The 27,533-nt window shown below is 44.4% G+C and overlaps 1 protein-coding gene across 2 annotated transcripts in view; it reads right to left on the bottom strand.

Annotated features, from left to right (window-relative positions):
* The window catches only part of LOC109859001 (RNA polymerase II elongation factor Ell), a 70,952-nt gene that overhangs the window by 2,133 nt on the left and 41,286 nt on the right, over positions 1-27,533 (bottom strand). Inside the window, exons 1-7 of one of the 2 annotated variants that reach the window (XM_020436817.1) lie at positions 5,302-5,539; positions 4,434-4,540; positions 3,111-3,227; positions 1,582-1,845; positions 1,264-1,334; positions 968-1,174; positions 10-871 (exon numbers count right to left, since the gene is read on the bottom strand). In XM_020436817.1, coding sequence (XP_020292406.1) covers positions 10-871; positions 968-1,174; positions 1,264-1,334; positions 1,582-1,845; positions 3,111-3,193 — 1,487 coding nt within the window. In that variant the 5' untranslated portion in view covers positions 3,194-3,227; positions 4,434-4,540; positions 5,302-5,539. Of the gene's footprint in view, positions 1-9; positions 872-967; positions 1,175-1,263; positions 1,335-1,581; positions 1,846-3,110; positions 3,228-4,433; positions 4,541-5,301; positions 5,540-27,533 lie in introns of those variants that run through there. The other variant, XM_020436805.1, reaches the window with a different exon arrangement.

Below are 27,533 nucleotides of genomic sequence, written 5' to 3'. Positions count from 1 at the left end.
ATTACTCACGTGAGGTAGTCAGGATATTCTTCGGTCCTACCGAGGTCACAGAACGGTATTGCGATGTCATTGTCATTGATATTATCGGCGTAGGCAGCAGCGTTGTTGCTGCTATCGTTGTACGAGCTCGCGCTGCTCGGGACGCTACTTCTATTCCTGGATTCTTTCTCCCTGTTCCTATCTTCTCTCACACCTCGATTCCTGTCATTTCTATCTCTTCTTTCGGCGCTGCCAGTGCTCCTGGCACTTCCACTGGTCGTCGTGTTGCTGCTATCGCGACCGTGTCCGCTCTGGTGATGATTGTTCCTCTCGTTAGCGCTGGGCGAAGATGTCAGGCTGAGGCACGATGGTCGATTGGAAATAACCGTGGATGTGACGTTGGCGCTGACGGCGGGACCGCCGCTTCCGGCGTCTCGCACATCACTATTCGCTGTCCTTTCGACTCGATAATCGGCACGGTTGCTGCGTTCACGTTGCGTTTGCTGTCTCGATCCCCAATTGCTAATGATATCGCCGCTATCACTATTGTTATAATCAGCACCACCACTGTTATTATTACCACCACAAGCACTATTACCGCCGGTGGAACGTTCGACGATGTGGTCGACGACACGGTGACCACCGACGGTTGCACTAACACCACTGGGACTTTTGTTGTTAGAATAACTGTTGCTATTGTCGGACATCTTGTCGCTGGCGGCGATAAAGGGGATAGGCTCGGGTCTTTTGTAGTGCGAAACCCGCGGTTTCTTCGTTGGTAAACCATCGCTACCTTGATAATAACCAGGTCTCTTGTTGAGCAGACTAGGCGGCGGCGCTGTGATTGCAGGCGGCGAGCCTGCATGGATGGAATTGGGCGACTGACCACTGCCTATAAATAAAGAAAACATACAAAATAAAAGATATCGTTATAAAGAAATGAAACTACTTGTTACGTCATGCGAGCGACATAAACAACATTACTGACCGCTGGAACCATCACTCGAACCGGGTGGAGTAAGGTTCTGAGGTTTCCGCCTCTTTAGCATCGCCCTCTCTTGTTCATTATAAAAGGGCCAATCTTCCTGCACATCGTTCCAGATATGCCTATTCAGATGGTATGTGTTATCGCGTATGTAAGCCACTTGCCTCAGAATGGTCGACATGATGGGTTTCTCTTTCTCCCTTAGACCCTCTGAATTTGTTGTTGGAATGTTAATATATTGTTGGCTAAATAATCTTTTTGAGAAAATAAAAAAAGAAGCATTAAGTCTTCCGTCTCACCTTTGTTGATACGATCGTAAAGTTCGGGCTTCTTGTAAGGTCTCAAAGCAAGAACGTGAATAAGTCTTTCCCTGTGTCACAGAAAAATGCGAGTTATATTACATTTCTTACATGGTAATATACAAAAAAAAAATATATTGATATTTAATAAATAAATTTCTCTCTCTCTCTCTCACTCAAAAGAAAAAATTAAATAAAACAGATATTACGTACATATTATTTGACGTCAATCTAGTTAATAATAATTCTATTTGAAATGTTATATGTTTTTTCATTTTTCACGACATTGATTCGCGCATCAAATACTTAGCCACTTACTTAAGTGGCCTACGCATAAGATCGGAAATGATTTTTTTCTCCTGCGGACTGCGAGCCGTCGCTGAGTGGTTGCTATTACTACTACTACTGCTAGTGGGCGGCCTGCTGGTTGACGATCTGAACTGGCTACTGCCGGAAGTTGGAATGCTCATATAATCCCGATGCCTCGGATACGATGACGACGGAGGCGGTATTGTTCTTCCAGTTCCTTTCACTTTCACCTTGCGTCCGATATCCGGGCCGTTCGGCTTGATCACCCTGGTGCTGGTGGAAGAAAACGTAATTGCCATTGAAATTTAAATATCACCTACATGAGGCTTTGTACAAATGAGTATCGTAAATGAGTCATGTAAACGAATCTAAGAAAAGAAATAATACAAAAAAAAAAAAAAAGGAAACATGAATAATTGCGAGCACCATTTTATTGTCTTCGATAAGTATTTAAAAAGTGTCGCAGATATACACATTTTTCTAATATATTTACTTGTCGACATATTTATTTATTGATTTCAGAGAAAGTGCAGTGATTGACCGATTTCCTCGCATTATTTCAGCGAGAGAAAGCATTTATAATCAGCGACGATCTTTCTAATTTCTTGCGTATTTATACGCGAAACGCCGCGCCGGGTTGCGTCACGACAAGCGTATCGTCGCGTGTTCCAACAATTAATGCAATTTGTGGCGTTGATGACAGAGGAATCGATTGTGCTCGGTTATGTAATTTTCGTTGACGTATGTGTGCGCGCGCTCGCGCTCGCGCCGCGACGCGACGCGACGCGACGAGACGCGATAAAGCACCGCAACGACAAATAGAAGAAGCGAAAAAGGGTTCAGGCGTGACGAAATTGCACTTGTGAGGCGCTCTTAACCTTGGCCGTGACGACGACTAAACAAATTAGCCGCGCTGTGTCGATGCAACTCCGTCAAGCAAGAGCGTAAAACTTCGAACGTTATTCAAATCGCGGCCGTACAAAACATAAAAATGCAAATCACTTTCCAGTTGTTTGTGAAAATTCGAAAGAACGGTGTTCTAGGTGATATGTTACTAAGTAAGAGTAAATACAGGCACGTTTTCATGTATATAAACAAATTTTCCACATGAGTATATTACATAGATGTCGCTTTAAAAGTTATTCGTCAAAATATCCTAATATCGTCGCTTGATATATACGATACAAGTTACATCGAGATACACAGGATAAAAGTGTATCCTCACGTATGCAATTTTCTACGAGTTCTCTCGCGACGACGACAACGCGACGTTGCGACGTTCCCGTAAATTCCTTCGTGAATCGCGCGAACATCCGTTAGGAGACCGTATCCGCGAGCGAAAGTTTGTAAAAGTAACGCCACGAGTATTATTTACGATTCCGCGAGGTGCGGCACAGCCTCGCGAAGGAAAGTCCTGAAAATAGAGGGAAGAGACGTAAGAGCGCGCCCGCATTAAAAAAAAAAAAAAAATCTTTCTCGCAAAGGATCGAACTCCGCCGACCGACCGTACATCCTACTGCAAAGAAAAGAATCCTCACCATTTATTCTTGTTATTCTCCTCGGCGACCGCCATTCTATGCCTGGTGGTCTCGTAAACATCGTCGTTCGCTTGTATCCGCATTTTGATCGGCAGAGAACCGAGACTCTCGAGGGTCCTGCAAAAGAGAGGCGGAAAAAAAATTGAAATACATGCACACACATACACACACGTACTCCATTAATCGGCATGTATTTGTTCCTAGCGAGCGGTCGACTAGAACATCGCGAGATTAAAAAACGGATTAAATTGCACGGAGAGATTTAAAAGCGTTATTTATACTTTTTTTGTTGAGAAAAAAAAAACGTTATATTTACCGAAGAAAATACAAGGGTGTTATTGCTCGCGGGTTTGCACGTGTAACGATTGGCATTTGTATTCATATTTGCGCAACCACATGCAAAAATATGTCAGTTTATTGACGGTCGGAGCATAAATTACAAGTGAATGAAAGTAAATCAGCGAGCGGGTATTGAAATTCAATTCATCGTCGTCATTGTTGTATTTTTTTCCCGACACGTCGAATCATCGGGATCGTATGCGACAGCCAGTACGACGATATTGTGCCGCTGAATCGGTTCTGCTGACAGCGCACAACACAACATCGCGCGTTCCGCGCGCGCACGCGATGCTGCGTAAAGTCCGTCAAGTAGTCGACACCTGCCGGCGTGTTAACATCCCGCTTCAGTGTGTCAAGTTGTCGCGATAAAACCACCTGGAGCTCAAGGATGCTCTCCAAAGCGTTTTTTACGTCGCGCGCGGTTTAGATCGGGGGATTACGTTACGCCGCCGCTCATGACGACGCGGCAGATTACTCGAAATTACCGCATCATACGAGTCCATTCACCGGAACATCATTTCTCAGCCATGGCGAGTCCGTGATAGCCGACGCGCGTTATACGACATGTTCTCTGACGCGACGCTCAAGTGCGATATAATCACTAGAAATCTCTCCCCGCCGACGTTAATTTTACCTTGTAACTTATCTAACTCTATGATCGGTATCTGCCTCTTGTTTATGTAATTACTGTATTTATAATTGCTCGCGTTATTCTGTGTGATTTGATAAAAGTAAAAAAATGCACGAAACCGCGAACCACGTGTAAATTCCCCAACGTAGGTGCGGAGTTTTTATTTCGAGTCTAGTTTCGCATCAACGAATTTTGAGCAAATGACGAAAAGAAAATATTTAAATCGCACACATGATCTGTCAAAAATATCAACGTCTACGATTTTCGTCAAATTCCTAATATTGTATCGATTTCAAAAAACAAAGAGCTCAATTCTATTTCCTTGTATATCACGCATGAAAAACAATACTTACGTAGGGCCAGCTTGATGGACGCATTCGAAGCTACCCTGAATATCTTGATTGCTGGAAAGAGCGAAGTTGAATACGGATGGTCCATGGGTGGATGGAATTTCGAGGTGCTGAAATCAGAACGCAGAAACGTGTCTCGGTTAGTTTCTCTTCTTTCTATCGTCGTTCGCTTAAATAAGATCGCATTAAATTACGAAACGACAGCTTATACGTTATATCTACGCGCGATGCGCGTCGTCTTTTCCACACGCAGTCTCTACCGCTTGCGGTACATCTCTTTTTCTTTTCTCTTTTAGCCCGTGTTTTTTTCGCCGAGTGTATATATGAAATCCATCCGTGTCTGGTTATATCTATTTAGCGCTTCTCTCGCCGATCGCCAATTTCACTCACTTCTCTCTTTTGAACCAGAAAGAGTTTTACAAACCAACAACGTGTACGTGAAATCCGCATGTTTCTTTAAATTTATTTCTTCAAACAAAAAAAAAGAATTCAAGCTCGGTTACAAAGACGTACCGAATTTAAATAAAATGTAAATTTTTAAAGTTTCAGTTTATAAAATACATCAATACAACAGTCACGAGTTTGTATGTAAATAATATAATTGTTTAAAAACATAAAACATATATTATATATAACACATTATTTATTAATAATGTGTTATATATAAATGTTTTATGTTTTTAATTATTTATATTTTTAATTATATTACATATCGTGTAACAATATTCAAAAAATATTCACGTCGAATTGTTTATTGTTGAGTGACTGAAGAAATGAATCTCTTTGTTCGAAATAAACTGAACTCGGATGGTTTTCATCAAGCGTGATACATTCGCGATAATATACGACCGGTTACTTATGCTCGACGTACCGCTCGCTCGTTCGCTCGCGGCGTTTGTTCGCGACCTATGCATCACAGGCACGAAATCGATCCCCGATCGACGTTGCGAAACGACTAGCGCGATGGGTGCGCGAAGCGTATCGTTGTTTGCGTGAATTAGCGTGTAATTCGCGTAATCACGAACAGTATCGATCGATTAGCCGTGCGACATGAGTCGCTGTTGTCGTCGAAAAGAAGATAAAAACAGAGGAGTAGGTGGTACATTCATTCGATCAGATTGCCGGCGGCGGCACGACGGTGACATTTTGATGTCGCGCGTGGATTTAAAAGGAATTCGAGCGATCGATCACGCGGAGGAAGAAGACTTTCAGATCCAATTCTCGCGAAGCTGAAACGCGCGCGATAAAGGTTATCCACCTACAAGTGGTTAATCAAACATCTACGACTGCTTGAGATAAGGTTTCTTACGTCACAAAAAAACCGTGGATGATTAAACGCATAGTCGCGCGATAAGAGATTCGACTCGGATTTAAAAAATAGGTCGAGCGATAGAGGAATCGACGGCGTTTGTTTGAGACCCACGTGGCCGGGAAGGCCGCGACGACCGTTTCGCACCAGCGGATGACGAGCGATGACGAGACAACAACCACACGCGCGATGCCGCGATGTATGTACGTAATATCGTGGCAAGGGACGCGGGGAAAGAGAGGAGGAGATTCTCTCACGGGCATTCACGTATCGAGGCCACACGGGCCTCTCCGCTTCGCTTCTCCCCCTTCCTCGTTCCCTTCATTCGACGAGATGGACGTCACCGTCTCTTGAACGAAAGGTCGAATCGCGGCGAGAAGACATGATATGAAAGTTTTGTGAAGGGAGCGAGCGAGCGGGCGAGCGAACGCTCATTTAAATTTCACTGAGCGCGCGGAAGGACGGCCGGTTTTGTGTCTGTCTGGTTACTCTCGACTGCGGGGATATCTCGTCACGTATACCTCTAGCTTCTCTCTTCTCGTCTCGCTGCGAGACGACGAGAGAGATTCGTGGCCCGATCTACCTATTGTGAGCGGGGCCGTGCACTACTGTGCCGCCGCGCACAGAAACCGCCAGCTGGTTCGGATTCTCACGACGACGCATGGACACATGGGAGAATCGAGATCGCACGAAGATCCCGGACAAAGTTGTTTCGCAAGAAATTATTCTTTACTCCGCCTCAATATACATGTGCATACTCCGGAGATTAGCGGTCTTACAAATTTTTTTTTTTTTTTTTAAGAAGATTGAAGATTCCTCGTGTATATCTTATATAAAACTCGTTTCGTATTCTTTCTAATTAATTCAACACTGATGTGAACATCACGCACATAAACAGTTTTGAATGCTCTTCTTTTGACATTAACATCCTTTTAAAAGAGCAACAGAAAGTTACATGTGTAAAAGTACTAAATTAAGTTACACTTAATTTTATAAATATATTAAATTTGTAAATAAAAAGAAATTAACTGCGACACACGTTCCGTTTAAAAAGCGAGATTACTTTCGCGGAAGTTCCATTTGTCGAGATCTAATTGAAAAGATCACAAAAAAGTAAAACAAGCAATCGAAGAGCGGGGAAAACCCGACTCTTCTCTCGACGACGGGGGAATCCGCAGGGAATCGAAGTTTATTGTTTAAAACGTTTCTCGGAATTGTCAGACGTATTGTCGTTGAGCAAACAGGGGGAAAGGATCGCGCGCTTATTAAATGATCCAGTTGCGTCCCGCGTGTGTGAGGCGTGACGAAACGATGGCAATCACAATGTAACACGCACGGTATCACGTGTCAGATTTTCTCTCTCTCTCTCTCTCCCGCTCTCCGTTATCATCAGATATCGAGTTGCATTTTTCGCAATTTAAACAAGTGCCGAGACAGAGAGAGAGAGAGATAACTTTAACCACCGGCGATCTATTTCGGGGTGCGGCTTTCCGCGTACGAAATGGTACAGATAGCACGCCGCCCACCTACTCGCGCTTGCCAGGTTGCGATTATTTCGGTCCCTTAAGGCCGCGGCAAACAGCTGAGCTATAGCTGCAAAAGCGAAGGAACGGTAATCGCGTCGCCGTCGCGCGCGCTCGTTGCGCATTCGCGACATTCCCGCGTGTCAGCCACCGATAAGTCGCATATCTCGTTGGATTATTACAAGCAGTAAAAATAACCGCTGTGTGAAGAAACATCTTCTCTTCTTATCCATCCGTTCAATTAAGTTCTCGCAAAACGTTTTATTTGCGTTTAAGTATGTATAATCGCTTAGGATGAAAATTATTCATCGATATTTTTCTCAGACATAATTATCCCATCCGATTCGCTCGATTGTTTTTGTTTTTTATCGTCGTCTCGTATCGAAGTAACAACAAGACAAAACGATGTACCGCGCGACAGCACAAATGTGACCGAGTCAGTAATTCAGATACGTTCCTAATTTATTACCAGTAAAGTTATCGTTCGTTTCATTTGTGGGAATGCAAATAAAATACTTCACGTGTAGAGATACATTTATTCATTCGTGAACGCAAAGTATGCCAGAACAATTCGCTACGTGATAAAATCGATCATATTTCGTTACTTCCTTCCTATTGTAAGTAAATGTGTTTAAATCACTCTTTGTAGCAAAATATTATTAATTATGGTAACTTATCATGTAATAATTATGTAATAATGTAAGACATAATATTTATGTAATAATTATGTAATAATGTAAGACATAATATTTATGTAATAATTATGTAATAATTTGTATGTGTGTGTGAAATAGAGAGAGAGCGGCTGAAAAAGACAGTGACAGAATTGAAACATTTTGCGATATTCCTGAGGGTGAAGAACGACGAAAAAAAAGGAGCGATCAAAATTACAAGCAATAACACATCCGGCGCGTTGACGGGTCGCGTATCGCTGACGCGAGTGCGGTGAATTTGCTAATGAGGCTTATCTCCTTCAATTCACACGCCGTCGAGCGGAATATTCTCTAATCCCGATTTATTATTATTTTCATCGCGCCTCGCGACCGTTTTATCTCATCATCAATCAACCGAAATCGTGAAACAAGATAAGTCATTAATTTATGGAAACAAAAACTCATTTTTGTGCACAGCAACTTATTGTTACCATGCACATTTACATGTGTGGGAGAAAAACAAGAGGGTCGATCTCAAGGCTATCCAAGTATGACGGATTTCGTGCGTGTGATAAGTTTATTTCTTTTTTTTTTTTTTTTTTTTTATGAACGTCTGACGATGATATGCGCTGTTTTAGAATTCTTTGAAAAATTGAACATACGTAAATGCGCGCGCGTCACACATCGCGGAGGCCGAACTTGACGACTGGCATGCGTGTCAATAATAACCAAGCATACGTCATCGGAGAAAGATGGAGTGGCGCGCGTTTTTATTCCGAACAAGCATTTGAGAGAAAGAGATATCTTCGAGACGATTTCTCGAAGAAGACGCGTCGCGATATACGCTTTGCAAAGCAAAGATACTGAAAGTTCTTTCATCACGGAGAAGAATCCTCTCCGCTTTGCATTTGAAACCAAAAAAAACTTTATTACGGATTGTATTTTATAGAGCGATTTATCTTGATTAAGAAATCCCCGTTAAAAACATTTTTATTATAGTTCACTCCCGACATTTAATTTCCTTTCTTTTTTTCTCCTTGTCGAAAGCTAGCTAATTACATATTCATTAGAATTTTCTTCAGACTGTCGTTGTGAGGGAAGAACGAACGATCGGCCAGTCCTGAAGACGGCGATCGATCCTCGATCGAACGCCAGGAGGGCAACTTTCACTGGACGACCGGTGTCAACTGTATGACCGGTGTATCGCAAAGAAAAAAAAGTGACCACGTAATGTAGGTGAGAGATGTGCGCGTGCGCGCAAGCGCGAATTCGTGACGAGTTGGAAAAACGGATCAGCCGATGCGTGCACACACACACACACACACATGATACGACCTACCCTACCACTTATCACGGTGGACACGCGTGACGACCCGAGACCTTAAGCCGCGTAAAAATGAGACTCGCACGTACGATTGTCAGATGTTTATCTGTCTAACGAGAGAGTCTCGTGCGGTTTGCTTACAATTTTTGTGTGATTTTATCATGTTGTTGATCGAAATTTTCTGGTTTTCAGATGTTTTTTTTTACAGTTTGGTTCACTGTCGATATTGTTGTGTCAAATGTATTTTTCTATTTACAAAGAAAATACCTTTCGAAAACGCATAAAATTCTATTCTAACACAAAAGGAGAAACAAACAAACGGAAATTTTAAAGCGCGCGTTTCCTTCTTCGCAGATAGAGATCAAGGAAAACGAGAATGGTGATTTTAACGAGATTGTTGATCTGCGTTAGAAACACAAAACGCTTTAAAAACGCCGAAATAAAATTCAAGCACGAGAAAACACGAGCGGTACTTTTTTTCACCGCAGACGCGTATATATCGCTTCGCGCTCGATGGTGGAACAGAAACGAGACGAAAGAGATAAGCGGCGCATCCGAGAGACCGACTGTCCCTGGGCTCAGGATGAGGAGGCTCCATCTGGCACAAGGTCGTCAACGCTGTCGCATAGGTTGCCCCCTTCGTTCGTTCGTTTGTTCGTCCGTCCGTCCGTCCGTCCATCTATCCGCGGAAAAACGAGAAAAAGAGAGACGCGTCGTATAATCGCGCGCCCCGATAAAACCGAACCGACCGGTGACCTCACCGTCGTTATTTTTGTTTCTCTTTTCTCTCTATCCCGACCATCTCCTGCTTCTTGCACCGCCACCAACCATCTTCCTCCGCTCGTTTCTTCGACGCGCGCACACACATGCGCGCGGGTTACAAGTGTGTGACGTAGTTAATTAACTTCACCGACCGCGAACGGTAGGCACATTCGATTCGCACGCGCATCGACGGCGCAGAAAATAAATCGCGCTAAGTGAAAGTAACATTGCGCCGGTTTCGCGCCGACGAATCGTCGCGAAAACGCGCGCGCAACGCTCGAACAAAGCGCGCCCCCAGCATGTGGCAATCGCCGCATTTTTGAAACGAAACACGGAGAATCGGAGAGCAAAAAAGAAAACAAAAAACAATTAAATCGGCAAAATGTAATTTTTTCGCCCACGGCTTTTACCGGTTTCTTCGAAAATTACACGATCCGCGAACGGTCGCGCGAAATTTCGCCGAGTCACGGTTCGGCTCGATCTCCGTGTGATTCCATCTTTCCTCCACCTCCCCTGTAATTACTCCGAGTATTTCATTTTTCAAGACAGAGCGATTACGCACGATGAAATTCTATCGTCGACGAGGGAGGGAGGGAGGGAAGGGAGATATATTAGAGTCTCGAAAGTTTAACGAATTAAGCCGCGTTAAGTGAAAGCCGCGCGCGTCGTGTTGCGAAACCCGGTAGCGCGAAAAAGAAGCGGGAAAAAAAAAAAATCATTGTGAAGAGACTAGACTTTATAACGAAGTTTTCGCCGGGGTATTATGTTGTTACATCGCGTAATAATTGGCCGCTGCTTAAATTCGACGTTTTACACGCGCGCGCCTCGCGTTTATATTTCGCGTCGGCAAGAATATAAACGTGCGAATAAAACCTCCTCTTTCCCGAGCAACCACGGCGGAGAAAACGGCGGCGGATTGCGGGCAACGAAATAGCTCGCTTAAACGTTTCCGCGGATGTTTTACGAAGCGTCAATACTTGACGAAGAACACGCCTCCGTGAAGTCCGGGAAAACAAGTTTCTCGCGGAGAAAGAGAAAGAGAGAAAGATTTCCCTTGACAATATATTTGTTCGTAGAAGGATTGACTCATATTTTGATTAACTATTCAAAATGATGATTGACAATTTGCTTCTTCGCCGAAATGTTCGAAACACATTGCGTACTTAAGTCGTATTCTCCGGCTTCACGCTTGTTTTTCAGAAACGAGCTTTTGTGAAAGAGCCTGTTTGTTACGCGTCGACGAACGTCGTTATGCCAATGTAGCGCGTGATTTATGGCGATTTGTTGAGGAAAGATACGCCACGCGAAGAGATCTTTACCCTCGTTATTCGGAAATCTCGTTTTCGACTTCTCAGTTTCAGATTCTTAAATAAATCATCCGATAACGACAATAAATAACGACATCAACGCAAAGTGCGTCTATCTGCTGCCACTGCTGCTTCGTGAAGTCTTTTGGGTTAGGAGTTACGTAAGTCGGAGAACGTCCAAGGCTCTCTCGCTCGTTCTCTCGGTCACGAATGGAAGAACGCGCGTCGAGGCGAGATTGCGAAATTGGCGTCGCTAAAAAATTAATCAACGATATTGCCTCCAAACTAATACAAATCGTCGCAAAAATAAGAACGTTGCGGTTTACGGAAAAACACTCTCTCGCGCAATCTTTTCCCGGCGGGCGAGGTTGACCTTTCATTTGCCGCCTCGTGAAATATTTCCAACTCGGAAGTCGGGAGTGGACTACATTCCCGTAGAGCGCATTTATTCTCATTTCTAGCAATTGGTTATTTAAAGATGACGTGTCTTATTTTTCGGACCTGTGACATTTATAGATCAACTGTGTTTCATTTCTCGATGAGTTTGTAAGCAAAACTTTTATTGTGAGAAATAAAAATCGTTTGTCTCTTACAGATTTTAACGCGAAGAGAGAAACTAAAAATAACACTTTTAACCTCGCTTTGTTTGTTTGTCGGAGAAGAAGAGAATGTCGTGTACGTGAAAAGAAAGGATTTTCTAGAATCCACGGAAACTCACTTTTGACGAGATTCTTTAGAAAGTTTGTTCTACTTTTGTTTTCTCGATTTCTGGAATCGACGATTACACGCGAGTTTCCAGGATCTACCTTTTTTTTTGTTTCGTAGCAGCGAACAACGAGTCCGTTGCGTCACATGCGACGACTAAACAAAACGCGAAGTCGACTGCGAAGTGCGAGCGACTTAGTATTCTTCGTCTGAGAAGGACCTAGACCCAGTATCAGCTGGTAATTGCCTAATACGGCGTTGCAAATAATGCGCGGAATTGGGTTAGAAAGTTCCCCGCAGCCTTCGGTCGGTGCTCGCTCTGTCGAGTGAAAACGTTCGGTTACGTCGCCTAAAAATACACGTGGAAAACGCATATTTTTACGCGTTTCTTCGAGACACTAAACTTCTCTCAATTTGCACGAAAAATTCGAACGACTTGAAAAGGTGAGCAAAATTATTAAAAAAATTTACAGAACGTCACAAAACCCCTTGGAATATTTTGTTCTTTTATGCTAAAATTATTTTGCACTAGTTGTAAACAGAGAAACGTGATGTCGGTTTAGCGATCGTAGATATTATCACAAGCATGCGTGTATTTGAGTCCCGTTTTTCAACGCGACACGCGCATAAACAGCGTTTAATGTTGAATACTAATTAATCGGATATGTTTGTGACGCTCACGTGTGTGACATCTCTTGGTCGTGCAGGCACGTCGCCAGTCATAAAATGTAAGATCTTGAATAATATTACGCCGCTAATATAAGCAATAACGCGCGCGGTTATCAGTTGCGACTCGTAAGAAAAGGATTAGAGAATTGCTTATTATTTATTTGCATGTATTATGCCACGTGTGTACATGTGTATCATCGTGTGTGTGTGTGCATGCGGCGCATGTGTGCGACAATAGCGATTATCTATCTTCGCTCGCAACAAGTTTTTCCCGCTAATTGTTTTTTCCACAAAAGATACAGGATGTGTATACAATTACGTTTTACACGTAATTTCGTTGAAATCTGAACAAGCAAGAGCGTTAGGCGATAAAGTATAATTTTTCTAAGCTTCTAATTTAACTTCTTAAATCCACGTCGATATTACTTTCGTGTTCTCGAAAAAAAAAGAAAGTAAATTACCGTTACACGCGGTTTCGACTTTTACTGTTTCTCAATATCTGCACATTCATCATCGTATCGACGAGAATTCGGTTAATCCGAAAGAGAAACCCGAAGCTCGCATGCCGCTAATCAATCGATCGAAGTCTTCCACATTCCGGTGAATTCGAACGGAACGAAACCACCCGGTCGGTGTTCTCTCGTTGAAATCGACGTCCTTATGACGCGCAAGTTTGTGTCGCGCGAAAAAGCGTGAAAGGTCGGCGCGATTTCAAATGCCATTGAGCCAACCACCGACCACCGGTGGCACATCCGCGCGCGAACCGATGACTCAGAAATGCATTATATTTATAGCGACATACTTCTTCGCTCACCGAAGAGGCGGGGTGAATCACGCGCGCGCGAAGTCGTTGCACGAAATCCTCGATGACTCGTGCGCATCCTCATTGTGTGCCTCCCGTACCCATGTTAGTAACTTTCCTCCTTCTGCTCATTGACCCTTTGTGATCGTTAGAACGATCGAATCCGCGCGGATGAAATCACGCGGCGAATCAATAAATATTCTCAATGTCAAAATTCATCAACCGAGTGTCTCCGTTCGCGTGAATCCTCTTTAACATAAAAATCGCGAAATCATCATGACATACTGGAAGAATCTTTACACTGAATGGAAAACATATATGTTACATAGCTGTTTTTATAGTTAATATCCACGTGACAACCGACTGCGTACGTGACGACGACACGCTGTCGATTAGTGTGTCAGTAGGTTGCCGATTCCAATCGCGAGTCACCCAAATTTGGAGCTCTCGTCGGAGGCCAAGATTTCGCACGAGAGTCGCGTCTCATTCGCATTTTTGGCGTATTTCTGTCTTGTGAACTATTAACTTTCAATCTCAAATATTTTTCAAATTGTCGGAGAAATTAGAATAGAAAAACAATCTTGATGGAAACACTGATCATTAAGTGTTTCTGAATTTATTCGAAGAAATGAGAAGTTTTACGACACTCTTACAGTTTTTTTTTGTTAACTTGTTTGCCTCGGAGGACAAATAAATTTAACATCTCACGTGAACAACGCATGTTCCACGATCTGTTTAAATTGAAATCAAACGACAAAAGCAGGAAACATTAAAGCGCGATTACATTAATGAGAAGACGATGTGTGTGTATAACACATATATATGTTATACATACATCGTGGGGACTATCGTCGTATAGTTACGTGACACATTTGAATTACACACTTGCAGCTATGGGAGGAAAGATCGTTTACGAAAAACAAAATGCGACGATAATGCAAGTCGACAAACTTTTATCGCTTAAGAAACCGACGAGTAGCGATCTCTGAATAAGTTGCCGTCAATGATTATTTAATTTTACATTTTTTTTTTAATGCGATAGACGCGCCTAAAAATCGAACGAGTATTACACCGATAGTTTTTCTGTAATGAGTATATTACGAGCTTCGCGATATCAGCGAACAATCTTGCTTGAACGTGTCGATATTCTCGACAATAAAATTAAACAAATCAATGGAAATCGCCGCACGTTTATTAATACATAATTAGTCCATAAGTAAAATCATGTGTAATTATTATTAATGTAATTATAGCATAGATATTTATCTCAACAAGTATAATACGAAGGAAATGTACACGAAAATATTCGTGATAATCTTTCGCTGGACGTGCATTCACTCTCGATAATGTCGAGATAGAATCGCAGAAACCTTATCGCGCGTGGCATCGAAGCGGCACGAGTTTTCTTATGCACACACATATAACGCGTTTCTCATACTACTCAGGTACCGTTTATGCAAAGGACACCTTTGTTCGGGAATCTTATCCGATACGGGCAGCGATCTCTCGAGCGCGCGAACCTTCGCGTATCGATAAGACGTTCCAGTAATCTCTTCGCCGAAATCAAACGATACGCCACGCTTGGCTACCTGTTGACTCGAATCTAATAAACAGCGCAAAATTGTCGCAACGGGAGGTAACGCTTCGCTACGGAAAGATAACGTCGAGCCGGGCGCGACGACGATAGCCGATAACGCTCGCGATGGTTAAAAACAAATGGCCGGAAATCGTAAGTTATTGCTCGAAATCGCCGAGCAGTTTTAATCTTATCTCGCGACCGTTTTTCCTTTGTGTTCAACACTTGTGGTTTAAGACGATAAACATGGCGTTTTTTTTTTTTATTAAAAAAACAAAACACACATGTTACCAGAAATCCATGTGAAACTCGATGGCGATAATTAAAAACACATTATATAGAAATAATATTGTCGGTGCGCAGAGCCGACAGAAAAATACAATGCGCAAACAAAAATAAGTCGGAAGTAACGTGTCTACCTTCCTCCGCTCGCTCAACGAGTTTAAGTTGTTAATTAAATATACGACATAATTACGTCGTGAACGGGTCGGTTACGTTGTTACGTGGAAAAGAAAGATGCGTCGCTTAATTAGAGGGAAACCACAAAGCAAGAGGCGCGTCCTCCTCTCTCTCGCTCTCTTTCACTCTCATCGATGCAAATTAAGTGCATTACCGCGGCGACATGATAAAAAGCAGGAGATAAGAGGTGTAATAATAGACAAAAAAAAAAAATTATGTATATATATCGATGACTTTTCGAGTGACGACTCAACGCGCCAGTCTGAAGAAGACACTTTGTGTTAATTCGACTCGGTGAGCTTTTTTACGTATTATTTTGTCGTCGGCCTTGTAACGCGAACGCCTGCGAGTTTTTTTTAGACAGAAAAATCTTAAAAATATAAAGAAAAAATAAAAACCGATATAAAACATAAAAACGTATGAAAAAAAAATTAATACGTTTTTTTGATTTTTTGACATGCGGAAGAAAAAAATTCATAAATTAAAGTAAGAAACATTAACGGCAAGTCGTTAATTAAATACATGTACATTGCTATCAGGTAAGTTTTTCACAAGCTACGCGAGGCCAAACGTCATTGTCAAAATAAATCATCAATAGAGAGGTAAAGAAAAACTTCATTCGCATATTGAAAGCGAAGTATATAAAAATATACGATAACCTTTTACATCCGCGACAGCGATAGGACTGCGGATGGCAAATTTAACGATCAACTAACGACGCGCTTGCGAGATTTTTTTTAAAAGAAGCGAGGAAAACCCGGCGAGAGAAAATAAAGCGCAACAAGAGATTGAACAAAAACCAATTTTTTCTCTATTTACGAGGAAGAACCGATGCACCTGTGATAACATCACAGTAGCTCTTTCTAGAGAAGCGATATGATTATGTAGTCCGAAGTTGAGGTTAAATCTCTCTCATTCTCTCAACCAGAGACTGTAATATCAAATGTTTCGATTTCAGGCTTTTTAATTCGACTGGTAATATACACATTGTTGTACATGCATGTGCGCGCGCATGTTTGTATTTTACTTCGCGTGTGTTGTATGCGCGTGCGAGCCGTCAGATGGACTCGTAGGTGTATTTGCGTCACACTCCTCGTGTTATGTGTATCATTCGAACTTCGTATGTGCGTGTGTCTCGCTCGGCGATCATGCGTGCGTGCGTGCGTGTGCGTATCGTGTGAACTCGCGCGCGTGCATGTAAATTATCAACAACTCACATTTTTGTCGAGCGGCTGCGCGAGCAAATAGCATGTTGTCAGACGCACACGCGCGCACGGACGACGTATGTGTAGGAACGCGCGTGTCGAAAACAAGATATCTTTTCTTATCAGGATCTCAGCCAAAATATGTTGTTTTCTTGTTGCAGTCAAGATAGCAAAGAGGATTCTCAGACCGAGCTTCTTAATTCGTCTCCCGTCGCGCGCATCCTCTCCCGCTCTATCGCCGATAACACTCGTTGCGAGAAATCGCCGTTCAATTTACTTCTGCATCCAACGACATCCAGGCAACAACGTCGAGCGGTTGGAAACCCGCTCAAACGATATTATTATCGCCGCTGATAAGGAAAGCTCCACGGTTTTCCATTACGTTCGAGACAACGTGCATTCGCCCGACAGATGATTCTCGCGGAATAAATAAGCTCGTAAAACAAACAACTCTTTGACAGATTTCCAGGTTTGCAAGTGTGTTGACCCCATTTGCGACGCTTTTTAAACGAAAATATCGCACGCGATTGTTCCGCGTGCAGACACAAAATAACACATCGTGTGACTTTTCGAGACTTAAACAATTTATGTACATTCAAATTTAATCGAACGTGTAAAAGAACGTAAAAAAAAAATATTTATCTTCAAATTTTGAATATCTCGACATGTCGAGCGCGTTGAGTCCCGCACGAGTCTTGGCAGTAGAATAATTTTCGATGAGACATCCACGGAAAATGCATGGCTCGCGAAGCGGAGGCGTGTCTGCATTTTCCTTCGTCGCCTACAATTCTAAATCAACGTGAGGCTTCTCGAGTGCCTTCCTCCCCGCTTATTCATGTAGACGATACGCACGTCGCGTGCATATTTTTCCGACAAAATATTTTTCCTTCGAGACTAAGTTTAGCACAACATTGTCGGTATTTTCCCGACAAATCTCTCTCTCTCTCTCTCTCTCTCTTTATCTCTTCTCGAGAGAACGTGAAAGCGCGCCGAAGATTTGCCGGATTTTCAAGAGAGACATTCAACAACAAAACTCGCCTTTTTGCCAAAAAAAGAAAAAAAAAGAAATCCTCGTCGCGACGACGTTCCCGTAACTCGGCTCGACGGAAAATTCGATCGATTCTTTTGGCGCAGTGAAAACAGGACGCGAACAGCTCTAAACTCGAAACGACGGATTCCGACTCGAAACCGGATTTAGAACTCAAGGCTACGCATTCGCTCGTTACGAATAAAGAGACGAGAGATAAAAACTGCGTTTTAAATGTCACAAACCAGAAACCGAGCCGCTCGCCGGACGTCGTTAAATCATTACTCGTGCACGATATAATCTCGCGTATTCTTATCGCGCATTTAGCATCGGATATACCGACAGATGTAATGTGCATATTGAAAAAAACAAAAAAAAAAAAAAAGAAACCAAACTTGATTTGCTTATATACGGCGGCGCTAAATGAAATTCACCGAGGATGCGCGCGGTAAGCTTATTAAAATCCCGGGTTCTCGGAATTAAAACCAACCAGTGCATAAGTCGTGAAAACACGTCAATTGCTCAAACAAACACGTGATAAGATTCGCCCGGGGATAAATCGAGGAATCGAGCGTGCGTGCATGTGTGTGTGTGTGTGTGTGTATTACCGCGGCTTCTTCGTCGTCACGCTCAGCGTCTCTTTACAACACGTTCAATGGCTCTTTTGAGAGCGTGTGCGCGAGTGCAAATCAAGCGTGCGCGAGGTGCATTAGTGCGAGTGTGTGTGTATATACGCGGGCGCGCGTCCTTCGGAGGCCCCTGCCTGTCGCTACGTTTGCCAAGCCGAGCGCGACGTTGACAGGGAAGAAGTAAATGCACGAAGGAAAGGCCTGCGCACACTCCGCGCTCTTTGCAGCTCGTTACAAAATCCATTAATCACCGGCAAATCTAAAAAAAAATTCTATAATTGCGAAATATCGCGCGAGATCAAATAAATCGCACACAGGTGTATAGAAATAAAATTAAAAAGAAAAAAAAAGGTAAAAGCAACTGCAAAAGAAATCTCTGTGAGTTATTGGAAAGCTGAAATACGTACACACGAGTAACAACAAATATAAATGGAATTGATAAAAACAAAAAAAGAATAACACGTGCCGAAGAAGCGCACACGCCGATTGCACAGAAATCCAAATTACGTTTTTTTTTTTTGTAATAAAAGTTCTCGCCATATCGCAAACAACCGAGTCCGATAATTCAGGTGACGATAAAGAAAACAGAATAAACGCGAGATTAAAGCGACCATGACCGCTTTCGAAAATTCAAGAGAGACACAGCTGTCTCTCTCACGAGAGAGATCAGATCTCGAGGACGGCTTTGCGAAACGAGTTGATGCGTCACGGGGAAACACGTGCGTGTGCACAGGTTGCAGAGGGTGGTGGGGAGAAGGGGGGAAGTTAGTTATTCGAGAAAGAGAGAAAAGAAAAAAAAGAGAGACACATGCCGCGGTGCGCACAGCCGAGGCAAAGAAAGTGAATTTCCGTTTTCACGGCGTTCCGCGGAAGGCATCGGCCCGAGAGCCGGAAGTAGTTACGATCGGATTTCTCGCAGGCGAACGCGGCGGTGAACTCCGACGCGGTGGATACAGGTTGCCATCTATCACGACTAACGACCGCCGATGCAGAAGCTGACTCGTCTTCAATGCGTCTCACTCCTTTATGCAGTCTTGCATCCTCTTTCTTCCTCTCTCTTTCTCTTTTTTTTTTGTTTTCGACGACGATCATTTTACCCATCGTCGTCAATAAAGACGATCCTGACGAATTCAGTGACCACCCACGCGAAAATCCCAGCCGAATCCTTCGATTCTCACGGTCCAAACGCACTTTAATCTCAATTAATGTTCTTAACATAATTATCATATAATATAAAATTTTTCAAATTTACGTAAATAAATTATTGCTCGAGATTTAAGTTTTTCTTCCTCTGTAATTCCCTTGCAATATTTGATCCTCACGATTTTTTGAAGCGAGATCTCAAGGCACCGAGTTTCTCCGCGGTTTATTCCTGATTTTCTTCATTGCGCTGCCCAATGACAAACGCGCGACGACGCAACGCGATTCGCGCGGCAATTCATGCGCGACGAATTATTGAGTCCGCGTATTGCCCGCGTACGGTTAAGTCCGTCGCAATAAATATACGCAATCCTGCCTTTGTGTGTTGTCTCTTTCCTCCCCGCCTGCCCTATATCGTCTCTCCTCTTTTCTCTCTCTCTCTCTCTCTTTCTCTCTCGTCTCCCGGACGACTATTCCGTCGTCGGTGTTCGTTCTTATTATTATCCACCACGCAACAACCTCCAACGGTTGCGCAACGTCTTTTATTAGCCGTCTACTCGGCGAGACGCGATCGTGAAATCCGTCCGATCGCGTCTCGTTCGCTCGAACGTTTTGTATCTTCGACTGGATTGCCGACACGTACAAAAAAATATTTTTATAAACACTCTTGTTATCATCGATCAAGATAACTCGAACCGCTTTCGGAAATGTAACAAAACGTCGTCGACCAACACTGTCGAGAATTTATTCAAAGAATTTAACGAACGAATAAATTTCTACACGAGAAAAATTATTTCTTTTCGACGATTTGATTGCGAGAAAAAAAACTCTAGAGTGGTTTTTTTCATAAGTTCTACGCTGAGTTAGCAGTTACATTGGAAGCATTCGTCGTTCCTGCGTGTTTCCCGAAAGGTTATCGATGCTCATCGGTAACTGACGCACACGCTAACACAAACATGATGATGCATAACGTCTTTTCCACATTCCTGATTACATACTTGGATTTTCTTGCTAATCGCTTTACGTCAGTGACGATCCAGGAAACGCGGCCGCGAGCGAGCTTCTCGAAATATCCGCTTTATTATTTGTTTATTGGCAACAGAACGATGAGAGCGGGGTCTCTTGGCGCGCGTGCCAGGACATTCTCGACTCGACCAGTTAAAGAGCCGATATCGGCCAACGAGTCGTCCGACGATCGATTCTGCGTCGCTGGAAATCCGCACAGGTCACTGGGTCGTCACGCGCTTTTCCGTGATGACGTTGCCGGATTGAGAGAGAAACAGAAAAAGAGAGAGGGAGATAGATAGATCTTGTTCGTGCGACACTCTCGGATAAACAAAAGTATCGAGATTCTCAGTCAGCCATTGCTCGGGAAGGGAGAGAGACCTTGAAGACCAAAAGTAGTACACGGGCACAAGGCGCGCGCGTAGGATAAGATCACGTAGCATGATCTTGCTGCTTTTGGAGTTACACATATTCCGCAAGGTTAGCTTGCCTTTTTCAGACGTTTCTCCTAGATATTTAGACGTTCCTCCTTGTGTTTATGCGCGTTACGTAGCGTGATACATATCGCGCGTGCTAGATATGATCCTCGCGCTGAGAATTTTCCGTTTTTCCCATCTCAGTCGAGAGAGCAATGCCTCCCCGCCCATCTCCGACCAATGATATGTGCATGAAAGAAGAGCAGAAGGTGCGGAAGGAGAATGACGGCTATGACATCATTGCGTCTACATCGAGTGTCCGTACACGTCATATCTCAGCTGTAGTGGCTATCGAATTTCGCCGTCCTAGGGCAAACAGCCGACATGACTTTTCCAAAGTCGTCATCGACCACACATACAGAGAGAAAGAGAGAGAGAGAGAGAAAGCTTTCTCCTTCTCTTCTTGGCGTGCTCCTGACCTGGCGCGCGGTCAATGCGCGTCCTCCACTCTTTTATCTCTTTCTCTCTTTCACTTTCAGGCCGTTTGTTCTCTCTCCTTGCGTTATGCACCGTCGCGGCGCAACGCGATAAGTTCTCTCGCGTTCTTCCGTCTTTCTCTCTGTCCCCGAACTCGGGAGAGAAGAGCACGGAGCGCTTTCGCGCTCCGGAGCCAGTCGTCGAGTGGCTGATTCTAGCGGCTCGCGCGCTACCTTATATACCGCGGGACTCCGATCACGTGGTTCCCCATTCCGCGTCTCGTTTGCAGGCCGCATGTCGTCTATGTACATACACACACGCGTGCATCGCGAAGAGGCTCTCTCCGCTTCGGCGAGGCTTACAGTGTATATAGGCGGCATCGTACACGCGAGGCTCCTTGGAGACAAACCCAGAGATGCCAGTTCGTGGACTTAGTAAGCATTCAGCATCAAGTGGAGGGGATACGCACACAGGCGACAACCGTGTCCGTGTGCGCTCGGCGCTTCGGCCAATGGTTGACCAACCACACGGACACGGCTGTCGCCTGTGTGCGTATCCCCTCCACTTGATGCTGAATGCTTACTAAGTCCACGAACTGGCATCTCTGGACAAACCGAGAAGGCGCCTCGTCGAGGTTAAAGAGCGCTTGCGCCTGGAATACTTGCACACGCATATACTTACAACGTGCGCGTGAACAATATAAAATCCGCACACAACGAAGAAAGAAACCAGCCGCGTTGAGAAGCGCATTATGCGGACGTACACAATGCGATGTCGCGTATCTCCTTAAAGTCTACGTGAATTACCGCGGAGGATTCGCGAAAGTGGTATATTTCCACGCGACGAGACTCGCGTATATACTCGCAAGTATACGTGCGCGAATAAAAAATCGCATAACGCTCATTGGACGAAAGCACGTCATGACGAGAGAGAGAGAGAGAGAGAATGATCAATTTTGTACTCTATGCGCTTCGAAAATGAAAGAATGAGAGTTCATTTATGCTTTCTCGCGCGAATCGTACAGTCGACTGTGCATATAATTTTTAATAAATTATACACATAAAATTTATATATTCAAGCGAAATTTCGGATTTGGTCGTTATCGGCCCGAATTCTGCTTCTTGCGAAAAAAAGTTTCGCTTCTTATCCACTGACAGCGCGATCATTTTTCAGACGCGTGCTGAGCCAGTAAGTTTTCTCGATCGCCAATCAAAGTGAAAATCAAGTATCAATGAGCGACAACAAGGTCGTAATAAAGGCGGGGCGGCTGATGCGGTTTGAAGGGTTTAAAAGAGGAGACGGAGAAAGAAGATACGCGAAAGGTACGACAGACGAGACGAACCGTGAAGTGGGTTCGGGTTACGTTGTAAACGACCTTCTTAAAGACAGGTCGAGGAAGCGTTGCGATAGTAACCTACAACCTACATAGCGATAGAGGCGGCGGCAGCGCGGACGACTCTCGTCGAGAGTCGCTTAGACTTGTTTACGAGAAAAGATTGCGCCGAAGAAGGCGGAGGACGACGACAAAGAGGAGAACGAACCGCGAGACGAGCACGAGAAGCAAGATAACAACGGAGTTGCTGTTTACGAATATAAACACGCGATTTTCCATAGACCATGCGTGAAACCGGGGGAGAGAGAAGATGCTTTTCTCTCTTCTCCGTCCTCGTTTGCTCCTTCTTATTCCACCTTTCTTCTCCTGGCGATTATACGAGAACCCATGCTCGATGAACCGTGCTGCCCGCGAGAGAAGAAGCGGGCGTTCGTTCACGACTTCACTGTGGACGCGACCTACTGGTCTTGAAACGCGTCATTATGCGTTATAAAACAACGCGCTTGCGGAGACGCCGATTACGCCAAAGAAATACTCTGTGTGGGATTCCTCGCTCTTCTTCCCTATCACGAGCGAGTGCGCGCGATAGTTGGCGTTTTCGTAACAGAGTCTCTCGCGCGAGAGAGCTGCCGTCGTGCGACATTCCTTGATGCCTCGGTCTTTTATGCCGCGCCGCTCTCTCGCGCTCGCATAGATGAGAGACGACTATAATGGCGCTAGCAAATGACGGGATTCTCCAACCTCGTTCGCGGAGCATTGCGGAATTCGGTTTTGATGAAAAACAGATACACGCGCGCTCTTGGGATCGAACAAGGCCGGGAGCCAAGTAACTGAAATAGTCATTCGGCGATACCGGGAGCAACAATTTCTAGCTGCCCGCTTTATCTCGAAAATTCGAGAGACAGCAGCAGCAGTCTGCTTTATCGACAAACCGTAACAGCGGAAATGGTCGAGAGATAAAAATTCCCCGCCTTCTCTCCCGTGTATAAACCTTCGCGCCGAATAATATCTTGTTACTTTTCTATCTTTGTAAGTTTAATCGTCATCTCTTTAGATCGCATTTTATCGCGTTTTTCTTCGTCTCTCACCGCGTAAGGAAGTAAACACTCGCGTATGGAGTGTTATTTCCTCACGCCGCGTAGTCGGAGGCGCCGCGTTTGAAAGCCGAGCTATTTATAAACGTATCAGATTTAAATGACTCTAAAAGAGGCACGGTAAAGTGTTTCTGCAACGCGGCGCGAGTGCTCGTAACAATGTTGCGCTTCGTTGCAACACCCGTTTAACCGTAGCACCCGACTAAACAAGTAGTCTCTCTCTCTCTCTCTCTCTTCACCAATAGCTCGAACGATGAACCGAAGATAAACTGTTACCGAATCTTGGGAAACTGCGAGTTGCGTCGGGAGTTACTTGGGAAAGTTATACCGTTTGGGCGACGTCAAATTATGTATTCGCGCGCGTGATTGATGAGAGTCAAGCCTGGGAGTCGGGCGAATAATTGTTTCCCCGTTACTCGATTCTCCGTGTCTCTTATCTTCTCCCATCTGATTACAAAAACCGTATATTGCGGGATATATTGTCAAGTTTAAAGCGACAGACCTCGAAATCGCGTGAGAGACATCACCTCGACATCTTCCACACACGTCACCGGTCTGTCAAAACAAACATCAGCCTGCGAGATGATTCGCGCGTCGCGTTCCGCGAAGAATCCATCGGGTTTTGCGTGAGAAAGAAGCTCACGAAGGAACGACGTAGGAAGGTGGTGGTGGTTTGAAGTAGGGAGGTGTAGCGAGAGTTTGTATCAGGGAGAGAAGACACAACCCTGCGCATTACACCCACCAGCCAGGCGTCTCGTGACGTCACCGGTCGTCGATATTGCAACCCTTTTCCCCGCCTCAAGGGGGGAGGCTGGTCTCGCGCTTTCCGCTTCCCGAGATTCCGCCCTGTGACGCGCCCGCGCGTCGCGTCCGTTATTCGAGAAATTCGCGCCCCGTAATCGCCAATCGAATTGAACGTGACGCGAGCCGATAATCAATCGAGCAACACGATGACATCACGTTCCTCCGCGAGATTGGCGGCTTTCTCCTCCCGCCGTTTTCGGGAAAGTTACATGTCGGAAATTTCAGAGACGTGCGCGCGATTTCTAAAAATTGCAGAGCTACTTACATAAGAATCCCGCGAGATTTCACAAAAATGTGTTGCTTAGGCAATCGTCGATTAATTGCGATCAAATGAAAATCAGAGATGTACATCCGTCTTTTGAGGAAATGTGTCTTATATATTTATATATTTATATATCGACGGCAATTCAGGGGCAATCGGATGTTTGCGGGGATGGAAAAGCGATGACGCATTGTCGACGAAAAAGTATCGGGGCGCTTTGTCGTCGCAGGCCGCGGCCGTGCGGGTTTATTTTCGTCGTCCGCATCTCTATTTCGGGCGAGCGCCGGATCGACTACTCGGTTTTTCGTTCCGGTGCGTCGGAGGACCGAGAAAGAACAACTCTGTTCGCGTTTCTATCTCCGTTTTTCTCTGTTTCACTCGTTCGCGCATATTCCCGTCGTCGCGCTCTCGCTCGACACAAAAATACTGATGAAGCGAGAAAAGGTAAGAGGACGATCAGCTGTGTCGACCGACGTATAAATAATTCTCGGCCCACTTCTACAATGTGGTACTGTTTGCGGTGAAGTCGATTGTCGTCGTTGACGTCGTAGTCGATATCGCTGTCGTCATCGTTGTGATCATCATCGTCGTCGTCGTCGTCGTCGTCGTTATTGAGACGACATATTTAAAAAAAACACGTAAATAAAATAAGATAACATACTTTATTTGTTAAGCGTCCTGGGAGCGTCTCTTCAAATGCAACATAGAAGAAGAAACAAAAATCAAAATCGAAACAAAAATAATAAACGAACGTAAAGAAAATATAAAAAATGAGTATAAAATAAATAAAAGGCGTAAGAAAGAGAGAACAAAAAGAGGAGAAAAAGAGCGAGGGTGTTATTTAATGCTCCGTCGAAGCTCCATCGCGTTTTCCATTCTCCAGAGCGTTTGCCCCGGAGAATTTCCCCCTTTGCGGAATAAAATGGATACACGAGAATAATTATGTTCTCCTTCTCTTTCCCCTTAAAAAAAAAAAAAAAAAAAACAGGCGGATATGAGAAGAAGACGGAGAGAGCGCGCGCACGTTTCGCTCCGTAGATCGCGTTGAATTTGCAATTAGCGCGAACATGCGCCGCGCATTAATTCGCGCGCATCAAATTTGCTTTAATTGCACGCACGTGTCACGAGTCGGACTTCGTTTTTCTTCGTTCCGCGAAGATCTTTCTGTTTCCTCGAACAGACAGTGCAAAACGGATTTCTTCCAAAAAAATTGCTCGTCACCTTCAAATTAAAATGAAAGTTCACACGCAATACTTCGTCGTGACTTTGGAATTTGTTTCGCGATAAACGCGAAAAGCAACGCAATTAAGTTATCGATCGTCGAGAATGTGCATTTTGCAGACGGGCGCAATACGAAAACGAGAGAGTTACAGAAAGAGAGAAAGAGAAAAGACACGCATCGACAGTTAATTGCGATAGCATAGAACACGCGAGCGGCGCGTTATACTTTATCGGCGCGTTACGTCAATCGCCAAACGTGTGTGTGTGTGTGTATGTGTTGCCATTTTCTCATATGCGTTCGTTTATGATAAAGAAGCAACCTGTTTCCGCCGTCGCGATCGATCGATCGGTCGTTTTCCCCGTCATGAATAATCCGAGATTTTCATTGGCTCTCTTACATTCGTGGTCGCCACTTGACATTCTGTCAATCGCTGACCACTGATTTCTGAACACGCGCAAAGCTCGATCGTTTCTCCAATAAGAGAAACGATCGTTATCTGCGGAGAACGGTGGTTTATTTATGAGCGATGTATATACGAAGTGCGATTTGCTTTGCGAAATGCATTTGCATCACGCTCGTCTTCCTGACATTCCTCTCGAGCGAATGGAAGCTGGCGTGTAATCGGAAGGAAAGTCGACTGCGATAAAAGTCGACCATCTGAGAACCTCGATGTCAGAGCCGTCCGAGGTGGAAGAAGGGAAAGAGCTACGAGTCGCATACGAGTCAAGTCTCAACGTTCATTAAGAAAAGTAGCGAAATTATTATGTTGAAAGAACGTTCATCGTAGCAGAAACGTCGCACAATTGTATCGCGACGCGTGCGCGTGTGTGCGCGCGCGCGCGCATATACGAGAGAGAAGGAAGAGAAAAAAAAGGGAAAAGATACCGGGTGACGCAGAAACTCGCAGGTCACTCTCGCCTCACGCATATCGCACGCATTCGCATGCGCGGCGCGTAAAAGCGCGGCTTATTTTTCCGATCCGGGATCGTCGTAAACAAATTTCACTTGCGAATGACGAGCACGTATACATAAAAACGTATACGTACACACGAGATTGTTATTTAAGCGTCATCGAGTGTCGGTACTCCTTTGGTATTTTAATATTTATGAAAGAAGAGGGGGAAAGAAAAAAAAATCGTTTACGGGGTGTCAGAAGCTGCGTTCGATAGCGACGAGGCGGAGAAGGACGAGGAGAAGCCGAAGGAAATTCGTGTATGGGGAACAACGGTATAGCGAGCTCCATTAAGTGTAAAGCCAAGCGAGGTAACGGTTTCCGGGTAAGGATGTGGCACAGCCTACATACCTTCGATATGAAGTAGGAGAAGGAGGTGAGCAAGACAGAACGAGATGCCGACGGAGAAAGAGAGAGAGAGAGAGAGAGAGAGAGAGAGAGAGAGAGA

The sequence above is a fragment of the Pseudomyrmex gracilis genome, unplaced genomic scaffold (assembly GCF_002006095.1).
Source record: "Pseudomyrmex gracilis isolate BER0280 unplaced genomic scaffold, ASM200609v1 scaffold_6, whole genome shotgun sequence".
In the NCBI taxonomy this organism is placed as follows: Eukaryota; Metazoa; Arthropoda; class Insecta; order Hymenoptera; family Formicidae; genus Pseudomyrmex; species Pseudomyrmex gracilis.
The sequence above is the reverse complement of the archived record's forward strand: the minus strand, read 5'-3'. Positions and strand labels throughout refer to the sequence as shown.